Source organism: Oncorhynchus tshawytscha, linkage group LG15 (genome assembly GCF_018296145.1).
Source record: "Oncorhynchus tshawytscha isolate Ot180627B linkage group LG15, Otsh_v2.0, whole genome shotgun sequence".
Lineage (NCBI taxonomy): Eukaryota > Metazoa > Chordata > Actinopteri > Salmoniformes > Salmonidae > Oncorhynchus > Oncorhynchus tshawytscha.
In genome coordinates this window covers 10,891,229-10,911,102 of record NC_056443.1, presented here as the reverse complement: position 1 = coordinate 10,911,102, position 19,874 = coordinate 10,891,229, and the positions used below count along the sequence as shown (strand labels likewise).

The 19,874-nt window shown below is 45.3% G+C and overlaps 1 protein-coding gene across 1 annotated transcript in view; it reads right to left on the bottom strand.

The window, feature by feature from the left end:
• LOC112214385 (SLIT-ROBO Rho GTPase-activating protein 1-like) overlaps positions 1-19,874 on the bottom strand; it is a 30,428-nt gene that overhangs the window by 9,108 nt on the left and 1,446 nt on the right. Inside the window, 6 exon segments of the mRNA XM_042298133.1 lie at positions 107-235; positions 392-583; positions 1,224-1,286; positions 2,566-2,673; positions 2,802-2,856; positions 2,978-3,173. Coding sequence (XP_042154067.1) covers positions 107-235; positions 392-583; positions 1,224-1,286; positions 2,566-2,673; positions 2,802-2,856; positions 2,978-3,173 — 743 coding nt within the window.

The window sequence follows — 19,874 nt, the reverse complement described above, 5'->3', positions numbered from 1 at the left end:
TTAGAGAAAGAAAGACACACCTAACACTTTTTGTCAACTGCTTAGGTAATAGTAAAATCTACTGAAACCGGCTTGTTTGTGTGTGTGTGTGTGTGTGTGAACTCACGTCTATGATATCGGGCAGGTAGTGGATGTAGTATTTGAACACAGAGGAGTTGGTGGCTTCCATCGTCAGAAGGTACTCGTTCCTGGCCTTCAGAGACTTCAGCTTGTTCTCAGAGTACTTAGCCTTCCTCTGGTGAGAGAGCGACAGAGAGAGAGAAAGCGTGAGAGCAGAGAGGGAGGAGAGAGCGAGAGAGAAGGGTGAGGAGAAAATAAAAGTTAGACTGAAAAAAATATATATCTAAATTAATACAGGAAAGGAAAGGTTGTCCCTCATGGGTTTCTGTACCTTCTCCCTCATCTTCTCCATCTTGCGGGCGGCGTTGCGTCTCTGGTGGCGTTCCTCTATACGCATGCCGAATAGCGGCTCCACCCCTCCGCCAGGCCCCACTTTGCCAACCCCGACCTGACGTTCGGCATCCCTCAGCTTGGTCTCCGCGTTCAGCGTCTCCCCATGGTACATGTGGTATGTCTTCATCACCTAGCAACCACAGGCCACAATGCATCCATCTGTCAACAACTCTGCCCAGGGCAAATCGTTTGGGTCGTGTTCAGAAGGCACTAATGGACGGAAAGGTTTTGACATGGAAAGCAGAAAGAATGCTTCTCATTGAACGAGTTCAGGTAGTACCTCCTCCATTTGAAAGTGTTTCGTGCCTACTCAACATGACCTTACTGCTCATACCACAGTCACCTATAGAAATGCACCTGACAAATGTTGCCCACCATTGGCAGAGTTGCACCCAACCTAAACCTCCCTTCACCCTGTGAGGTTAGGAACAGACCTGTCCCCTCTAAGTTCTTTCTAGCTCATGTGTTTATTTATTTACACCAGAAGCTTTTAAGGCTGCCAAGCCTTCACTTAACTAAACTTAACGCTCAGCAACTTTCCTTTGCAGCATTTTGCTGAAATTACAAGTATTGGTAGAGCACAGAACAAGTGACTCATTCGTCAAAGTTCATGTTGCAATGTTTAAAATGAAAGTGTGGCAGTTTTTGATGATGTATTGTTTAAGAACAGGAAAAGTGACCGTAAGAAAATGTTTTTTATTTTATTTCAACTCCCTAAAGTGATATGTTAAATGGAGACTGTGTGTGGGGCAGTTATAGATGTCACTTACGGTGTAGAGTTCATTAAGGAGCTTCATCAAGTCCTCCTGCAGCTGAAAGGTGATCTCTTTACTCTGAGAGAGGAGGGAGGGGAGGGGAGGGGAGGAGGGGAGCAGAGTGGGGAGACGAGAGAGGAGGTATGGAGGAGGAGAGAGACATTTCATCAACACAGTGGAGAAGGGAGGTCATCACTGCAAATGAGAAACGTTTCATAATCCGATAAAGAGGGCATATGAATAAATAAATCCATCCATAAACAGATGAATCCATAAATAAAACATATAGTGGCAGGAGCCAGGCTGTAGCTCCTAGCTCCTGTGTGTGTGTGTGTCTGAGTCCTCATGTATTAAACAGCTCCTTCCAGTTTGGGAGTTTGAGTTATAGCATTCTGTACAGCATTAATATTGCATTAAGCCAAATGACTCTAAAATCCCAGAATGGATGAATCCCATTCCACGAGCCTTCTCACTGTGAGGTGGACCAGCTGAGCCGGTCACCATGGACACCAGGCTGTCAGAAACTCAGCGTTGTCATGGTCACCAGCCGGTGTCATCCTCGGCTCACTCACAGTGACTGACAAGTGTCATCTGTGTGCTAGAGCTTCATACAGGGGTGCAACTTTCACTAGGGACTGGGGAACAGGGGCCAGCAGTCAGTTTTATCATTGGAATGATATACAAAACGAGGCAATAATGGGCTTTAAGACCATGCGGACGCCTCCGAGCGGTTGGGTAGGCAGTTGAGTGTTTATTCGAATGTAAAAAAAATATATATATATATATATATATAAAAAATAAATATGTCCCCCCACTTTTAAAACCAAAGTTGCGCCCCTGGCTTCATAAGCAGTTATAACACAGTTACGAAGCCTCTATGTCTAGGCGTACTGTATGTAGCTACAAGCTAGCAGATCTCTCAGCACTTTAGCTCTCATTAATAAAACAGGAGCCATATAGAGATGAATAATGAACATGATGAGCTGAATTCGGAAAGGGTGTGTGTGTTTAACTTGTTCTACAGCACTCGGAGGCAGGCTTCTCTGAAAATACACGGGGGGAAATGTGGACCGCTTCTGTACTTTTGATGAAAACCCATCAGGTTAATTCTTTGTGGCTCCTTTTATAGCGCCCTCTCAAACCAAGAGGCTTCTGGGAAAATACACAGGGGGAAATATGAGCCTTTACTTTTCCTTAGAAAACATTAACTCTTCTAGTCCTCTTCTTGCTCCCTCTCATACTAACAGACTTGTCGTCAAAGCTATTAAACCCTCTATTCCCTTGGGAAAGTCAACTTTGAACGCTGACCCCTGATGTTCTGTGACACGTGTATGAGAAGAAGCTGTGATTGGCTCACTCTTTTGAGCAGGCGGGCGGAGTCGTCGCTGATGTGCGTGAGGCGGGTGATGACGTTGTTCAGGTAGAGGTCACTGAGTGTGGCGTGGTCCTTACTCTCCCTCCTCACCTGAAGAGCGAGATAGATCATGTGCTTACATTGCCTGAACACAGGCAACTTTTTAATGAAGAGAACCAACATGTCAGCAATATGTGCCTTCAGGATTGAGCACACATGCAAACAAACAGATTCATTACCTGGTTCAGCAGCAGGTACCAGCAGTTAACTGGAGACAGTAAGTTCTGGTCCTTTCTGTAGGAGAGAGAAATATCGGGGAGGTTGTACTCGAATCAACACAAACATAAATCCACTGTTTACACTTAAAGACATATGAGCTATGCACACACACACACACACACACACACCCTCTTACTTGTACTGCTGGTGGTCCTTGGTGCTGCGTGTCTTGGCCATGAACCGCTCTGCTAGTTTCTCCAGGTTCCTGGAGTACTCCGTCTCGATCTCAGCCTTCTTCCTGAAGAAGTCCTGCAGGTCCTGCAGCAGCTGCACCCTCATCTCTGTCTGCTGTTCCAAACACCGCTGCTGCTCCACCAGCTGGGCACGCACATCTACACACAGATACACTTATAATCAGATATATACGGTATACACACAATCAGGACTATATACACATACGATTATAGAAACACACACCACACACCCTCAGAGACATACTGTAAACACAATCAGACATGTTTACACACTTCCCTGCACTGACATGGACACAGAACTGCATGCACACACCCTAAACCAGACCTCCACAGACAAACACAATCATTCAGTTACACAGACACCTCTAGTAATACACACTCACTAACAGATGCAAACATAACACCTTTGCAGAGTACTGGCCCATATACTAATGAATTGTATTCATATTGTGTTTTTCACCAGGTCTCAAAGCCCTTTACAGATGATGGGAACACCGCTCTTCATCACCCACTAATGTGTAGCTAGGCACCCACCTGGGTAATGCACACGGCAGCCATTTTGCGTTAGAACACATGCTCACTAGATAATCCACTATCACAGTGGGGAACGTGCATGTCTCTGCACACTTTCGTGCATGCGTGTGCAAACACACACACAAGCATGCGTGACTGGAAATCAGATTCTTCAGGCTAAAGGCCATGACATTATTCTATTGGGATCTTTATGAAGCATATCTGTGCATGCACACCAGTATGTGTGTGTGTGTGTGTGTGTCAATCTCGATGCGGCAGATATGAGCTCGGTCTTCACCTTCTTCGTCACATGGTCCACACACAGTTTGTGGTTGCCAAGACAACAGGTAGTGGAGTGGAGAGGGTCCCCTGGAGATTGGTGTGTCTGCGTGTCCATGTGTGTGTGAGAGAGACCGTGTGAAAGGGAGAGACCAAGATAAGGAGAGAGAAAGAAAATGAGGAAGGGAGAAATATAGAATGTGTGTATGTGTGAGAGAGTGGGAGAGGTGGGTGGGTTATCGTTGTGTATTCTCTGCCAGTCCTCTCCTTCCTGTGTCAGATGCAGTTGAAGTCGGAAGTTTACATACACCTTAGCCAAATACATTTAAACTCAGTTTTTCACAATTCCTGAAATTTAATCCTAGTAAAAAATTCCCTGTTTTAGGTCAGTTAGGATCACCACTTTATTTTAAGAATGCGAAATGTCAGAATAATAGTAGAGTGAATAATGTATTTCAGCTTTTATTTCTTTCATCACATTCCCATGAGTCAGAAGTTTACATACACTCAGTATTTAGCACTGCCTAAATTGTTTAACTTGGGTGAAATGTTTCAGGTAGCCTTCCACAAGCTTCCCACAATTAATTGGGTGAATTTTGGCCCATTCCTCCTGACCGAGCTGGTGTAACTGAGTCAGGTATGTAGGCCTCCTTGCTTGCACACGCTTTTTCAGTTCCGCCCCAAAAAAATCTATAGGATTGAGGTCAGGGCTTTGTGATGGCCACTCCAATACCTTGACTTTGTTGTCCTTAAGCCATTTTGCCAAAACTTTGGAAGTGTGCTTGGGGTCATTGTCCATTTGGAAGACCCATTTGCGACCAAGCTTTAACTTCCTGACTGATGTCTTGAGATGTTGCTTCAATATATCCACATAATTTTCCATCCTTATGAAGCCATCTATTTTGTGAAGTGCATCAGTCCCTCCTGCAGCAAAGCACTCCCACAACATGATGCTGCCACCCCCATGCTTCACGGTTGGGATGGTGTTCTTCGGCTTGCAAGCATCCCCCTTTTCCCTCCAAACATAAAGATGGTCATTATGGCCAAACAGTTCTATTTTTGTTTCATCAGACCAAAGGACATTTCTCCAAAAAGTACCATCTTTGTCCCCATGTGCAGTTGCAAACCGTAGTCTGGCTTTTTCATGGCGGTTTTGGAGCAGTGGCTTCTTCCTTGCTGAGCGGCCTTTCAGGTTATGTCGATATAGGACAAATTTTACTGTGGATATAGATACTTTTGTACCCGTTTCCTCCAGCATCTTCACAAGGTCCTTTAATGTTGTTCTGGGATTGATTTGCACTTTTCGCACCATAGTACGTACATCTCTAGGACAGAACATGTCTCCTTCCTGAGCGGTATGACGGCTGCGTGGTCAAATGGTGTTTATACTTGCATACTATTGTTTGTCCAGTTGAACGTGGTACCTTCAGGCATTTGGAAATTGCTCCCAAGGATGTACCAGAATTGTGGAGGTCTACAATTTGGTCTTGGCTGATTTCTTTAGATTTTTCCATGATGTCAAACAGAGGCACTGAGTTTGAAGGTAGGCCTTGAAATACATCCACAGGTACAGCTCCAATTGACTCAAATGATGTCAATTAGCCTATCAGAAGCTTCTAAAGCAATTACATCATTTTTGGGAATTGTCCAAGAAATTTAAAGGCACAGTCAACTTACTGTATGTAAACTTCTGACCCACTGGAATTATGATACAGTGAATTATAAGTGAAATAATCTGTCTTTAAACAATTGTTGGAAAAATTGCTTGTGTCATGCACAAAGTAGATGTCCTAACCGACTTGCCAAAACTATAGTTTGTTAACAAGACATTTGTGGAGTGGTTGAAAAACGAGTTTTAATGACTACAATCTAAGTGTATGTAAACTTCTGATCCCTCGCTCTGAAACAGCACAACCACTGAAGTGTGCACTGCCATGCTGACTGTGGGATTGGTGTGTGTGTGTATATTTAATGTGTGTGTTTGTATAATGTATGTGTGTTCTTTAATGTTATTGTGGGCAAAGGATGCGGTCCAAGATGACTCCTTAGAAACAGCCGCGCTATGAGAGAAACGTAGGGAGGGAGAGAGAGGGGGATTTGTATTTATTTTATTTAACCCTTATTTAACTAGGAAAGTCAGTTAAGAACAAATTCTTATTTACAATGACGGCCTACCCCGGCCAAACCTGGACCAATTGTGCACCACCCAATCACGGTTGTGATACAGGGGAGGGAGAGAGAGACAGCGGGCCTGAGGAGTGAGTGAGATACATGACTTCTGTTGGATGCTGTAGAAACGTTTCCCTTCTCTTGTTCTTCCGTCCATATTGTTGCTCTTGGTTGTTGTCTAAGAGGAGTGGAGGGTGTCTTTGATATGAATGTATGATTGTGAATAATACAACTCCGCACAAACCAAGAACAATTAATTTCACCACTCTGACACTACCTTTCGTGGCTTAGACACCTGGAGTGTCTGTGAATGTGTGATGTCACAGCTGAACAGGAAGAGGAAGCTCATCCTGGCTCATTTCCATGACAAACAGGTCCAAGGACACAAGGGCAGAACACACACGTAAGTGTTGGCATTGGCCACCAATTTCTTCTTCCTTCAGTCTCACAACCACACACTGCTGTGAGTGCTCTCTCGCCATCTCTCCAACTTTGCTTCCTCCATCTCTTCCCTCCTCCCTCTCTCCTTCCATTCCCTTCATTCTCTCCCTCCTACCCTCCCAGGCATGCAGATGTGTGGTCAGTAATCACACACATGCAGACGCAGGCAAAAGCAGAGCTGCTTGCAGAAGAGCTCACTTTCACAGGGTCCCCCTCCTTCCCTCTCTCTTCCACTCCCCTTCCATTCCTCTCTCCCCTTCCATTTCTCTTTCCCCTTCCCTCTTTTGCACTTATCATTCAGGCTTATATGATCCAAGCCATCACTTGATGTTACCAAACATTTAAAAAATGCCTCATATCTTTGCACACAGAGACCGCCAGCCAGACATAAGCACTGTGAAATACATAGAGGTCAGAATACCTGGGCATACCTGGGCTTCAGATCAATACTCAACACTCACTGTCACATCATCACGTCAGTAGAACAGCCCCCCTCATAAACACAGTTGCTCCTGACCAATCACAGGATGGGGAGGGAAGGCAGACTGCAAATCCACATAGCGACAATTCAGATACATACATGTACCTCCACTAAGACGGGAGAGAGCAGGAGCAAAGCAGTGCTGTATCTTTAAGTGGTCATTGTAATGCAGGGCATCCCCAAGTGTGTTTTGGCCAGCTGCCAGACTGGGATGGGCGCACACACAAGTGCACACTCCCTCTCTCTCTGGTGCTCTCATTAAATCTAATCACTCAAATTCACTGTGTCGATGTCGATCCAGTGTGTGTGTTCCTCTACACCAGGCGGTGTCAGAGGAAGGCCCTAAAAATTGTCAAAGACCCCAGCCACCCTAGTCATAGACTGTTCTCTCTTTATACCGCATGGCAAGCGGTACCGGAGTGCCAAGTCTAGGACAAAAAGGCTTCTCAACGGTTTTGCCCCCAAGCCATAAGACTCCTGAACAGGTAATCAAATGGCTACCTGGACTATTTGCATTGTGTGCCACCCCCACAACCCCTCTTTTATGCTGCTGCTACTCTCTGTTTATCATCAAATCAAATTTGATTGGTCACATACACATGGTTAGCAGATGTTAATGCGAGTGTAGCGAAATGCTTGTGCTTCTAGTTCCGACCATGCAGTAATATCTAACACGTAATCTAACAATTTCACAACAACTACCTTTCACACACAAGTGTTGCACCTTCTTCACCACGCTGTCTGTGTGGGTGGAACATTTCAGTTGGTCTGTGATGTGTACGCCCAGGAACTTAAAACTTGCCACCTTCTCCACTACTGTCCCGTCGATGTGGATAGGGGGATGCTCCCTCTGCTGTTTCCTGAATCCACAATCATCTCCTTTGTTTTGTTGGCGTTGAGTGTGAGGTTACACCACACTCCCGAGGGCCCTCACCTCCTCCCTGTAGGCAGTCTCGTCGTTGTTGGTAATCAAGCCTACTACTGTAGTGTTGTCTGCAAACTTATTGATTGAGTTGGAGGCATATGTGGCCACGCAGTCATGGGTGAACAGGAAGCACAGGAGTAGGCTGAGAACAGACCTCAGTGTTGAGGATCAGCGGGGTGGAGATGTTTCCTACCCTCACCACCTGGGGGCGTCCCATCAGAAAGTCCGGGACCCAGTTGCACAGAGTGTGGTTGAGACCCATGAACGAGTTTGGAGGGTACTATGGTGTTAAATGGTGAACAGTAGTCGATGAACAGCATTCTTACATAGATATCTCTTGTCCAGATGGGTTACGACAGTGTGATTGCGATTGCGTCGTCTGTGGACCTATTGGGGTGGTAAGGAAATTGGAGTGGGTCTAGGGTGACAGGTAGGGTGGAGGTGATATGATCCTTGACTAGTCTCTCAAAGCACTTCATGATGATGGAAGTGAGTGCTACGGGGCGATAGTCGTTTAGCTCAGATACCTTAGTTTTCTTGGGAACAGGAACAATGGTGGTCCTCTTGAAGCATGTGGGAACAGCAGACTGGGATAGGGATTGATTGAATATGTCTGTAAACACACCAGCCAGCTGGTTTGCGCATGCTCTGAGGATGTGGCTGTGGATGCCATCTGGGCCTGCAGCCTTGCGAGGGTTAACACATTTAAGTGTTTTACTCATGTTGGCTGCGGTGAAGGAGAGCCCGCAGGTTTTGGCAGCGGACCGTGTTGGTGGCACTGTATTGTCCTCAAAGCGAGCAAAGAAGTTGTTTCGCTTGTCTAGGAGCAAGACATCGGGGTCCGCGAGGGGGCTGGTTTTCTATTTGTAGTCCGTGATTGACTGTAGACCCTGCCACATACCTCTCGTGTCTGAGCCGTTGAATTGCGACTCTACTTTGTCTCTACTGATGCTTAGCTTGTTTGATTACCTTGCGGAGGGAATAGCTACACTGTTTGTATTCGGTCATGTTTCCGGTCACCTTGCCCTGATTAAAAGCAGTGGTTCACGCTTTCAGTTTTGTGCGAATGCTACCCCCAACCAGAAACCCTGGATTGATGAAGGTTTTAATAGTCGCCGTGGGTACATCACCGATGCACTTGCTAATAAACTCACTCACAGAATCAGCGTATACATCAATGTTGTTGTTCAACGCTATCCGGAACATATCCCAGTCCATGTGATCGAAGCAACCTTGAAGCGTATAATCAGATTGGTCGGACCAGCGTTGAACAGACCAGAGCACGGGCGTTTCCTGTTTTAGTTTCTGTCTATATGCTGGGAGCAACAAAATGGAGTCGTGGTCAGACTTGCAGACTTGAAGGAATGGGCGAAGGGGGGCTTTGTATGTGTCGCAGAAGTTAGCGTAACAATGATCCAGAATTTTGTCAGCCCGGGTCGCGCATTCGTTACGCTGATAAAATTTAGGGAGATTAGCCTTGTTAAAATCCCCAGCTATAATAAATACAGACTCAGGATATGTAGTTTTCTAGTTTACATAGAGTCCAATGAAGTTCTTTCAGGGCAGTCGAGGTGTCTGCTTGGGAGGGGATATACACGACTGTGATTTTAATCGAAGAGAATTCTCCTGGTAGATAATGCGGTCGGCATTTGATTGTAAGGAATTCTAGGTCAGGTGAACAAAAGGACTTGAGTTCCTGTATGATGTTATGATCACATCACGACTCGTTAATCATAAGGCATACACCCCCACCCTTCTTCTTACCAGAGAGATGTTTGTTTCTGTCGGCGCGGTGCGTGAAGAAACCAGGTGGCTGTACCGACTCTGAGAACGTATCCCAAGTAAGCCATGTTTACATGAAACAGAGAATGTTACAATCTCGGATGTCTCTCTGGATTTGAGAGATTTGGACCCTTGCTTGGATTTCGTCTACCTTGTTGTCAAGAGACTGGACATTGGCGAGTAGTATACTCGGGAGCGGTGGGCGATGTGCCCGTCAACGGAGCCTGACCAGAAAACCGCTCCGTCTGCGGCGCCGTTGTTTGGGGTCGCCTGCTTTGATCCGATCCATTGTCCTGGGTGGTGGACCAAACAGAGGATCCGCTTCGGGAAAGTCGTATTCCTGGTCATATGTTTTTAAGTTGACGTTGCTCTTATAGCCAATAGTTCCTCCCAGTTGTATGTAATAAGACTTAATATTTCCTGGGGTAACAGTGTAAGAAATAATACACAAAAAAAAAAAAAAAAAAATACTGCATAGTTTCCTAAGAACGCGAAGCGAGGCAGCCATCTCTGTTGGCGCCGGATACACTCATATATGCATAGTCACTTTAATTATACATTCATGTACATACTACCTCAATTGGCCTGACCAACCAGTGCCCCCCGCACATTGGCTAACCGGGCCACCCGCCATCGCATCCCGCCATCGCCTCTTTTACACTACTGCTACTCTCTGTTTATCATATATGCACAGTCACTTTAACCATATCTACATGCACATACTACCTCAAATCAGCCCGACTAACCGGTGCCTGTATATAGCCTCGCTACTGTTATAGCCTCGCTACTGTATACAGCCTCGCTACTGTTATTTTTCACTGTCTTTTTACTGTTGTTTATATTTCTTTACTTACCTATTGTTCATCTATTACCTTTTTGCACTGTTGGTTAGAGCCTGTAAGTAAGCATTTCACTGTAAGGTCTACTACACCTGTGTATTCGGCGCACGTAACAAATAAACTTTGATTTGATTTGTGTGCCCAGGGAAGAGCCTGTGCATTCAGAGTTCATCAGTGACAGAAAGAGCACAACAGGAGGGAGAGACAGGGAGAGAAAGAGATGAGTAAAGAAGCAAGGAGGAAATTCTCTTCTATATACTCGAGATCCACTCAGCAATGTGTGTCTGTGTGTGCATGGCTGAGCGGAGGATGATTTGTGACCTTTCCTGATCAGAACACACACACAATGCCATTTCAGTCCAAACTCTAACAGTCATCTCCATTTCCTCCTTTCTCTTTGATATCAACCTGCAGGGACATCAGGCTTTTTCACAACAATGTGGAGTTCTTTCCTGTGAAAAGTGAAAGCCATTTCCTTTTCTGAGATAAGTGATCATGTGGGCATGAAGGCCCTGCAGTGCAGGTGATAAAGTCAGAATATGTTTTATGTGCTCTGTGGTGCTGTGAGAGAGCATGTGAGGGCGAGAGAATAAGAGAGTTCATCCCACACAGCCCTACAACATGCCCATGTAATTATTATGGGTGTAGAGCCATGTTCAGTGTATGTAGCCTGGCAACCATCTTGGTTGGAATATCCTACTGTTATGTGTGCAGTCCTCAGTATAATAATAATAAATTACATTTGTATAGTGTTTTTCATAGAATCTCAAAGCACTTCAAAAGCAAAAAACAAACAAGCAATACAGTGGGGCAAAAAAAGTATTTAGTCAGCCACCAATTGTGCAAGTTCTCCCAGTTAATTTTCATCATAGGTACACTTCAACTATGACAGACAAAATGAGAAAAAAAAATCCTGAAAATCACATTGTAGGATTTTTTATGAATTTATTTGCAAATTGTTGGAAAATAAGTATTTGGTCAATAACAAACGTTTATCTCAATACTTTGTTATATACCCGTTGTTGGCAATGACAGAGGTCAAATGTCTTCACACACTGTTGCTGGTATTTTGGCCCATTCCTCCATGCAGATATCCTCTAGAGCAGTGATGTTTTGGGGCTGTTGCTGGGCAACACGGACTTTCAACTCCCTCCAAAGATTTTCTATGGGGTTGAGATCTGGAGACTGGCTAGGCCACTCCAGGACCTTGAAATGCTTCTTACGAAGCCACTCCTTCGTTGCCCGGGCGGTGTGTTTGGGATCATTGTCCTGCTGAAAGACCCAGCCACGTTTCATCTTCAATGCCCTTGCTGATGGAAGGAGGTTGTCACTCAAAATCTCACGATACATGGCCCCATTCATTCTTTCCTTTACACGGATCAGTCGTCCTGGTCCCTTTGCAGAAAAACAGCCTCAAAGCATGATGTTTCCACCCCCATGCTTCACAGTAGGTATGGTGTTCTTTGGATGCAACTCAGCATTCTTTGTCCTCCAAACATGACGAGTTGAGTTATTACCAACAAGTTCTATTTTGGTTTCATCTGACCATATGACATTCTCCCAATCTTCTTCTAGATCATCCAAATGCTCTCTAGCAAACTTCAGACGGGCCTGGACATGTACTGGCTTAAGCAGGGGGACACGTCTGACACTGCAGGATTTGAGTCCCTGGCGGTGTAGTGTGTTACCGATGGTAGGCTGTGTTACTTTGGTCCCAGCTCTCTGCAGGTCATTCACTAGGTCCCCCCATGTGGTTCTGGGATTTTTGCTCACCGTTCTTGTGATCATTTTGACCCCACGGGGTGAGATCTTGCATGGAGCCCCAGATCGAGGGAGATTATCAGTGGTCTTGTATGTCTTCCATTTCCTAATAATTGCTCCCACAGTTGATTTCTTCAAACCAAGCTGCTTACCTATTGCAGATTCAGTCTTCCCAGCCTGGTGCAGGTCTACAATTTTGTTTCTGGTGTCCTTTGACAGCTCTTTGGTCTTGGCCATAGTGGAGTTTGGAGTGTGACTGTTTGAGGTTGTGGACAGGTGTCTTTTATACTGATAACAAGTTCTAACAGGTGCCATTAATACAGGTAACGAGTGGAGGACAGAGGAGCCTCTTAAAGAAGAAGTTACAGGTCTGTGAGAGCCAGAAATCTTGCTTGTTTATAGGTGACCAAATACTTATTTTCCACCATAATTTGCAAATAAATTCATAAAAAATCCTACAATGTGATTTTCTGGATTTTTTTTCTAATTTTGTCTGTCATAGTTTAAGTGTACCTATGAGGAAAATTACAGGCCTCTCATCTTTTTAAGTGGGAGAACTTGCACAATTGGTGGCTGACTAAATACTTTTTTGCCCCACTGTATTCATTTCAGGTCAACAAATAGAGGCCAAGTCTTTGAAAGCTGCATCCTACAAAGATGGTGAGTGTCCGTTCATGGGTGAATGGAGAGAGCTGGTCAGAGGGTGGTAGATCATTGTTATGGAGTCCGCTGATGATCTTGTAGAGGGCGTCTTACACTTGGACCTGAATGGCGCCGGAGGAGATTTTACGGGCTCTTAACAATTGTGCTATTGTGTGTTTTTTTTCGCATTATTTGTAACTTATTTTGAACATAATGTTTCTGCCACCATCTCTTATGATCGAAAATAACTTCTGGATATCAGGACAGCAATTACTCACCTTGTACTGGACGAAGATTTTTTCTTTAATGATTCGGACATGAAGGATTTACTTCAGACACCCGACAAGGCCCACATCCCAGTCATTTGCAGGAGAAAGAGACATTGGGGATGTAGGGCGGGGTGCCTTGTAAGGATCCGATGGCAAGTGGGTGATCTGCCTCTACCATCAGTCCTATTAGCTAACGTACAATCATTGGATAACAAAATAGACAAGCTACGATCACGAATATCCTACCAACAGGACATTAAAAACTGTAATATCTTATGTTTTACCGAGTTATGGCTGAACAACGACATTGATAAAATACAGCTGGTGGGGTTTACGCTGCATCGGCAAGATAGAACTATTGCCTCCGTTAAAGACAAGGGGTGTGGGTCTGTGTATATTTTTAAACAACAGCTGGTGCACGAAATCTAATATTAAGGAAGTCTCGAGGTTTGGCCTGAGGTAGAGTATCTCATGATAAGCTGTAGACCACACTATTTACAAAGAGAGTTGGTATATTTTTCATAGCTGTCTATTTACCACCACAAACCGATACTGGCACAAAGTCTGCACTCAATGAGTTGTATAAGGCCATAAGCAAACAGGAAAACGCTCATCCAGAGGCAGTGCTCCTAGTAGCCGGGGACTTTAATGCAGGGAAAATTAAATTAGTTTTACCTCATTTCTACCAGCAAAAACTAAAGCAGGAAGCACCAGTGACTCGGTCAATAAAGAAGTGGTCAGATGATGCAGATGCTAAGTTACAGGACTGTTTTGCTAGCACAGACTGGAATATGTTCCGGGATTCTTCCAATGGCAGTGACCACATCAGTCACTGGCTTCATCAATAAGTGTATCGGTGACGTTGTCCCCACAATGACCGTACGTACATACCCCAACCAGAAGCCATGGATTACAGGCAGCAGTTTAAGGGTAGAGCTGCCACTTTCAAGGAGCAGGACTCTAACCCGATCGCTTATGAGAAATCCCGCTATGCCATGAGACAAACCATCAAACAGGCAAAGCGTTAATACAGCACTAAGATTGAATCATACTACATCGGCTCCAATGCTCGTCGGATGTGGCAGGGCTTGCAAACAACTGTATTACAGAATACAAAGGGAAGCACAGCCGCAAGCTGCCCAGTGACACATGCCTACCAGACAAGCTAAATTACTTCTATGCTCACTTCGAGGCAAGCAACACTGAAGTATGCATGAGAGCATCAGCTGTTCCGGACGACTGTGTGATCACGCTCTCCATAGCCGATGTGAATAAGACCTTTAAAAACAGGTCAACATTCACAAGGCCTCAGGGCTAGACGGATTGCCAGGATGTGTACTCCGAGCATGCACTGACCAACTGGCAAGTGTCTTCACTGACATTTTCAACCTGTCCCTGACTGAGTCTGTAATACCAACATGTTTCAAGCAGACCACCATAGTCCCTGTGCTCAAGAACACAAAGGTAACCTGCCTAAATGACGACCGACCCATAGCATTCACGTCTGTAACCATGAAGTGCTTTGAAAGGCTGGTCATGGCTCACATCAACACCATTATCCCAGAAACCCTAGACCGACTACAATTTGAAAACCGGCCCAACAGATCCACAGATGATGCAATCTCTACTGCACTCCACACTGCCCTTGCCCACCTGGACAAAAGGAACACCTACGTGAGAATACTATTCATTGACTACAGCTCAGCGTTCAACACCATAGTTCCTTCAAAGCTCATCACTAAGTTAAAGACCCTTGGAATAAACACCTCCCTCTGCAACTGGATCCTGGACTTCCTGACGGGATGCCCCCAGGTGGTAAGGGTAGGTATCAACACACCTGCGACACAGATCCTCAACACGTGGGCCCCGTGCTCAGTCCCCTCCCGCTTTTAGGATAATACAGTGCCACCGTCGCGGCTAGCTTACAAGGACTGTGCCACCCCCCCTCTCCTTCTCCATGGCCGACGTGAGTAAGACACTTAAAACGTGTTAATCCTTGCAAGGCTGCTAGCCCAGATGGCATCCCTAGTCGTGTCCTCAGAGCATGCGCAGACCAGCTGGCTGGTGTGTTTACTGACATATTCAATCGCTCCCTATCCTAGTCTGCCTTCTCCACATGCTTCAAGATGTCCACCATTTTTCTTGTACCCAAGAAGGCAAAGATAACTGAACTAAATGTCTACCGCCCTGTAGCACTCACTTCTGTCATCATGAAGTGCTTTGAGGGGCTGGGCAAGGATCATATCACCACCTTAACGCCCACCCTAGACCCACTTCAGTTTGCATGCCCCCCCCCCAACAGGTCCACAGACGATGCATTCACCATCACACTGCCCTATCCCATCTGGACAAGAGGAATACTTTAGTAAGAATGCTGTTCATTTACTAGAGCTCAGCATTCAACAGCATAGAACCCTCCAAGCTGGAGGCCCTGGGTCTCAACCCCGCCCTGTGCAATTGGGTCCTGGACTTTGACGGGCCACCCCGGTGGTGAAGGTAGGAAACATCATCTCTACTTCGCTGACCCTCAACACCGGGGCCCCACAAGGGTGCGTGCTCAGCCCCCTCCTGTACTCCCCGTTTACCCACGACAGCGTGGCCATGCACGCCTCCAACTCAATCATCAAGTTTGCAGATGACACAACAGTAGTGGGCTTGATTACCAACAACAATGAGACAGCCTACAGGAAAGAGGTGATGGCACTCGAAGTGTGGTATCAGGAAAACAACCTCTCACTCAACGTCAACAAAACAAAGGAGATGATCGTGGACTTCAGGAAACAGCAGAGGGAGCACCCCCCTATCCACATCGAATCGACAGTAGTGGAGAAGGTGGAAAGTTTTAAGTTCCACGGCATACACATCACAGACAAACTGAAATGGTCCACCCACACAGACAGTGTGGTGAAGAAGGGGCAACAGTGCCTCTTCAACTTCAGGAGGCTGATGAAATTTGGCTTGTCACCCAATACCCTGACAAACTTTTCCAGATGCACCATCGAGAGCATCCTGTCGGGCTGTATCAAAGCCTGGTACGGGAACTGCACTGCCCTCAACAGCAAGGCTCTCCAGAGTGTGGTGCGGTCTGCACAACGCAAACTACCTGCCCTCTATGACACCTAGAGCACCCAATGTCACAGGCTGGCCAAAAAGACCATCAAGGACAACCACCACCCGAGCCATTGCCTGTTCCCCCGGCTACCATCCAGAAGGAGAGGTCAGTACAGGTGCATCAAAGCTGGGACCGAGAGACTGAAAAACAGCTTCTATCTCAAGGCCATCAGACTGCTAAACAGCAATCACTAACTCAGAGAGGCTGTTGCCTATATTGAGACCCAAATCACTGGCCTCTTTAATAAATGGATCACTAGTCACTTTAAATAATGCCACTTTCATAATGTTTTCATATCTAACATTACTCATATCATATGTAAACTCAACAAAAAAAAGAAACATCCTCTCACTGTCAACTGCGTTTATTTTCAGCAAACTTAACATGTGTAAATATTTGTATGAACATAACAAGACTCAACAACTGAGAGATAAACTGAACAAAGACATAAACTGAACAAGTTCCACAGACATGTGACTAACCAAAATGGAATAATGTGTCCCTGAACTAAGGGGGAGGGTCAAAATAAAAAGTAACAGTCAGTATCTGGTGTGGCAACCAGCTGCATTAAGTACTCCAGTGCATCTCCTCGTGAGATGTTACCCCACTCTTCTGCCAAGGCACCTGCAAGTTCCTGGACATTTCTGGGACATTTCCTAGCCCTCACCCTCCGGTCCAACAGGTCCCAGACATGCTCAATTGGATTGAGATCCAGGCTCTTCAGTGGACATGGCAGAACACTGACATTCCTGTCTTGCAGGAAATCACGCACAGAATGAGCAGTATGGCTGGTGGCATTGTCATGCTTGAGGGTCATGTCAGGATCAGCCTGAAGGGTACCACATGAGGGAGGAGGATGTCTTCCCTGTAACGCACAGCATTGAGGTTGCCTGAAATGACATCAAGCTCAGTTCGATGATGCTGTGACACACCGCCCCAGACCATGACGGACCCTCCACCTCGATCCCACTCCAGAGTACAGGCCTCGGTGTAATGCTCATTCCTTCGACAATAAACTCGAATCCAACCATCACCCCTGGTGAGACAAAACTGCGACTCGTCAGTTAAGAGAACTTTTTGCCAGTTCTATCTGGCCCAGCGACAGTGAGCTTGTGCCCATAGGTGACGTTGTTGCGGGTGATGTCTGGTGAGGACCTGCCTTACAATAGGCCTACAAGCACTCAGTCCAGCCTTTCGGGGACAGTCTGTTCACTGATGGAGGGATTGTACGTTCCTGGTGTAACTCGGGTAGTTGTTGTTGCCATCCTGTACCAGTCCCGCAGGTGTGATGTTTGGATGTACCGATCCTGTGCAGGTGTTGTTACACATGGTCTCAAATCAAATCAAAGTTTATTTGTCACGTGCACCGTGCAACAGGTACCTTACAGTGAAATGCTTACTTACAGGCTCTAACCAATAGTGCAAAAAAGGTATTAGGTGAGCAATAGGTAAGTAAAGAAATAAAAACAGTAAAAAGACAGTGGAAAAACAGTAGCGAGGCTATATACAATAGCGAGGCTATAAAAGTAGCGAGGCTACATACAGACACCGGTTAGTCAGGCTGATTGAGGTAGTATGTACATGTAGATATGGTTAAAGTGACTATGCATACAGTGCCTTGCGAAAGTATTCGGCCCCCTTGAACTTTGCGACCTTTTGCCACATTTCAGGCTTCAAACATAAAGATATAAAACTGTATTTTTTGTGAAGAATCAACAACAAGTGGGACACAATCATGAAGTGGAACGACATTTATTGGATATTTCAAACTTTTTTAACAAATCAAAAACTGAAAAATTGGGCGTGCAAAATTATTCAGCCCCTTTACTTTCAGTGCAGCAAACTCTCTCCAGAAGTTCAGTGAGGATCTCTGAATGATCCAATGTTGACCTAAATGACTAATGATGATAAATACAATCCACCTGTGTGTAATCAAGTCTCCGTATAAATGCACCTGCACTGTGATAGTCTCAGAGGTCCGTTAAAAGCGCAGAGAGCATCATGAAGAACAAGGAACACACCAGGCAGGTCCGAGATGCTGTTGTGAAGAAGTTTAAAGCTGGATTTGGACACAAAAAGATTTACCAAGCTTTAAACATCCCAAGGAGCACTGTGCAAGTGATAATATTGAAATGGAAGGAGTATCAGACCACTGCAAATCTACCAAGACCTGGCCGTCCCTCTAAACTTTCAGCTCATACAAGGAGAAGACTGATCAGAGATGCAGCCAAGAGGCCCATGATCACTCTGGATGAACTGCAGAGATCTACAGCTGAGGTGGGAGACTCTGTCCATAGGACAACAATCAGTCGTATATTGCACAAATCTGGCCTTTATGGAAGAGTGGCAAGAAGAAAGCCATTTCTTAAAGATATCCATAAAAAGTGTCGTTTAAAGTTTGCCACAAGCCACCTGGGAGACACACCAAACATGTGGAAGAAGGTGCTCTGGTCAGATGAAACCAAAATTGAACTTTTTGGCAACAATGCAAAACATTATGTTTGGCGTAAAAGCAACACAGCTCATCACCCTGAACACACCATCCCCACTGTCAAACATGGTGGTGGCAGCATCATGGTTTGGGCCTGCTTTTCTTCAGCAGGGACAGGGAAGATGGTTAAAATTGATGGGAAGATGGATGGAGCCAAATACAGGACCATTCTGGAAGAAAACCTGATGGAGTCTGCAAAAGACCTGAGACTGGGACGGAGATTTGTCTTCCAACAAGACAATGATCCAAAACATAAAGCAAAATCTACAATGGAATGGTTCAAAAATAAACATATCCAGGTGTTAGAATGGCCAAGTCAAAGTCCAGACCTGAATCCAATCGAGAATCTGTGGAAAGAACTGAAAAATGCTGTTCACAAATGCTCTCCATCCAACCTCACTGAGCTCGAGCTGTTTTGCAAGGAGGAATGGGAAAACATTTCAGTCTCTCGATGTGCAAAACTGATAGAGACATACCCCAAGCGACTTACAGCTGTAATCGCAGCAAAAGGTGGCGCTACAAAGTATTAACTTAAGGGGCTGAATAATTTTGCACGCCCAATTTTTCAGTTTTTGATTTGTTAAAAAAGTTTGAAATATCCAATAAATGTCGGTCCACTTCATGATTGTGTCCCACTTGTTGTTGATTCTTCACAAAAAAATACAGTTTTATATCTTTATGTTTGAAGCCTGAAATGTGGCAAAAGGTCGCAAAGTTCAAGGGGGCCGAATACTTTCGCAAGGCACTGTACATATTACCTCAATTACCTCGACTAACCTGTGCCCCACACAGACTCTGTACCTCCTGTATAAAGCCTCGCTACGGTTATTTTTACTTAACACTGATTTTTCTTAAAAATGCATTGTTGGTAAGGGCTTGTAAGTAAACATTTCACTGTAAGGTCTACGCCGAGTACCTGTTGTACTCGGCGTATGTGACAAATAACATTTGATTTGATTATAGCCACTGCACTTCTCCTCTGCCACTCTGTGTAACACAGTGGAGGATGCTGATGCCTCAGCAGCTCCGGGCGCTAGAACGCTCACCACACAAAGTAGCCAGGTCACCCGTGATTACAAGTCTGTATTCAACATCCATCCATGACTGAGGATGTATTTAGTTCAGTGCTATTGTA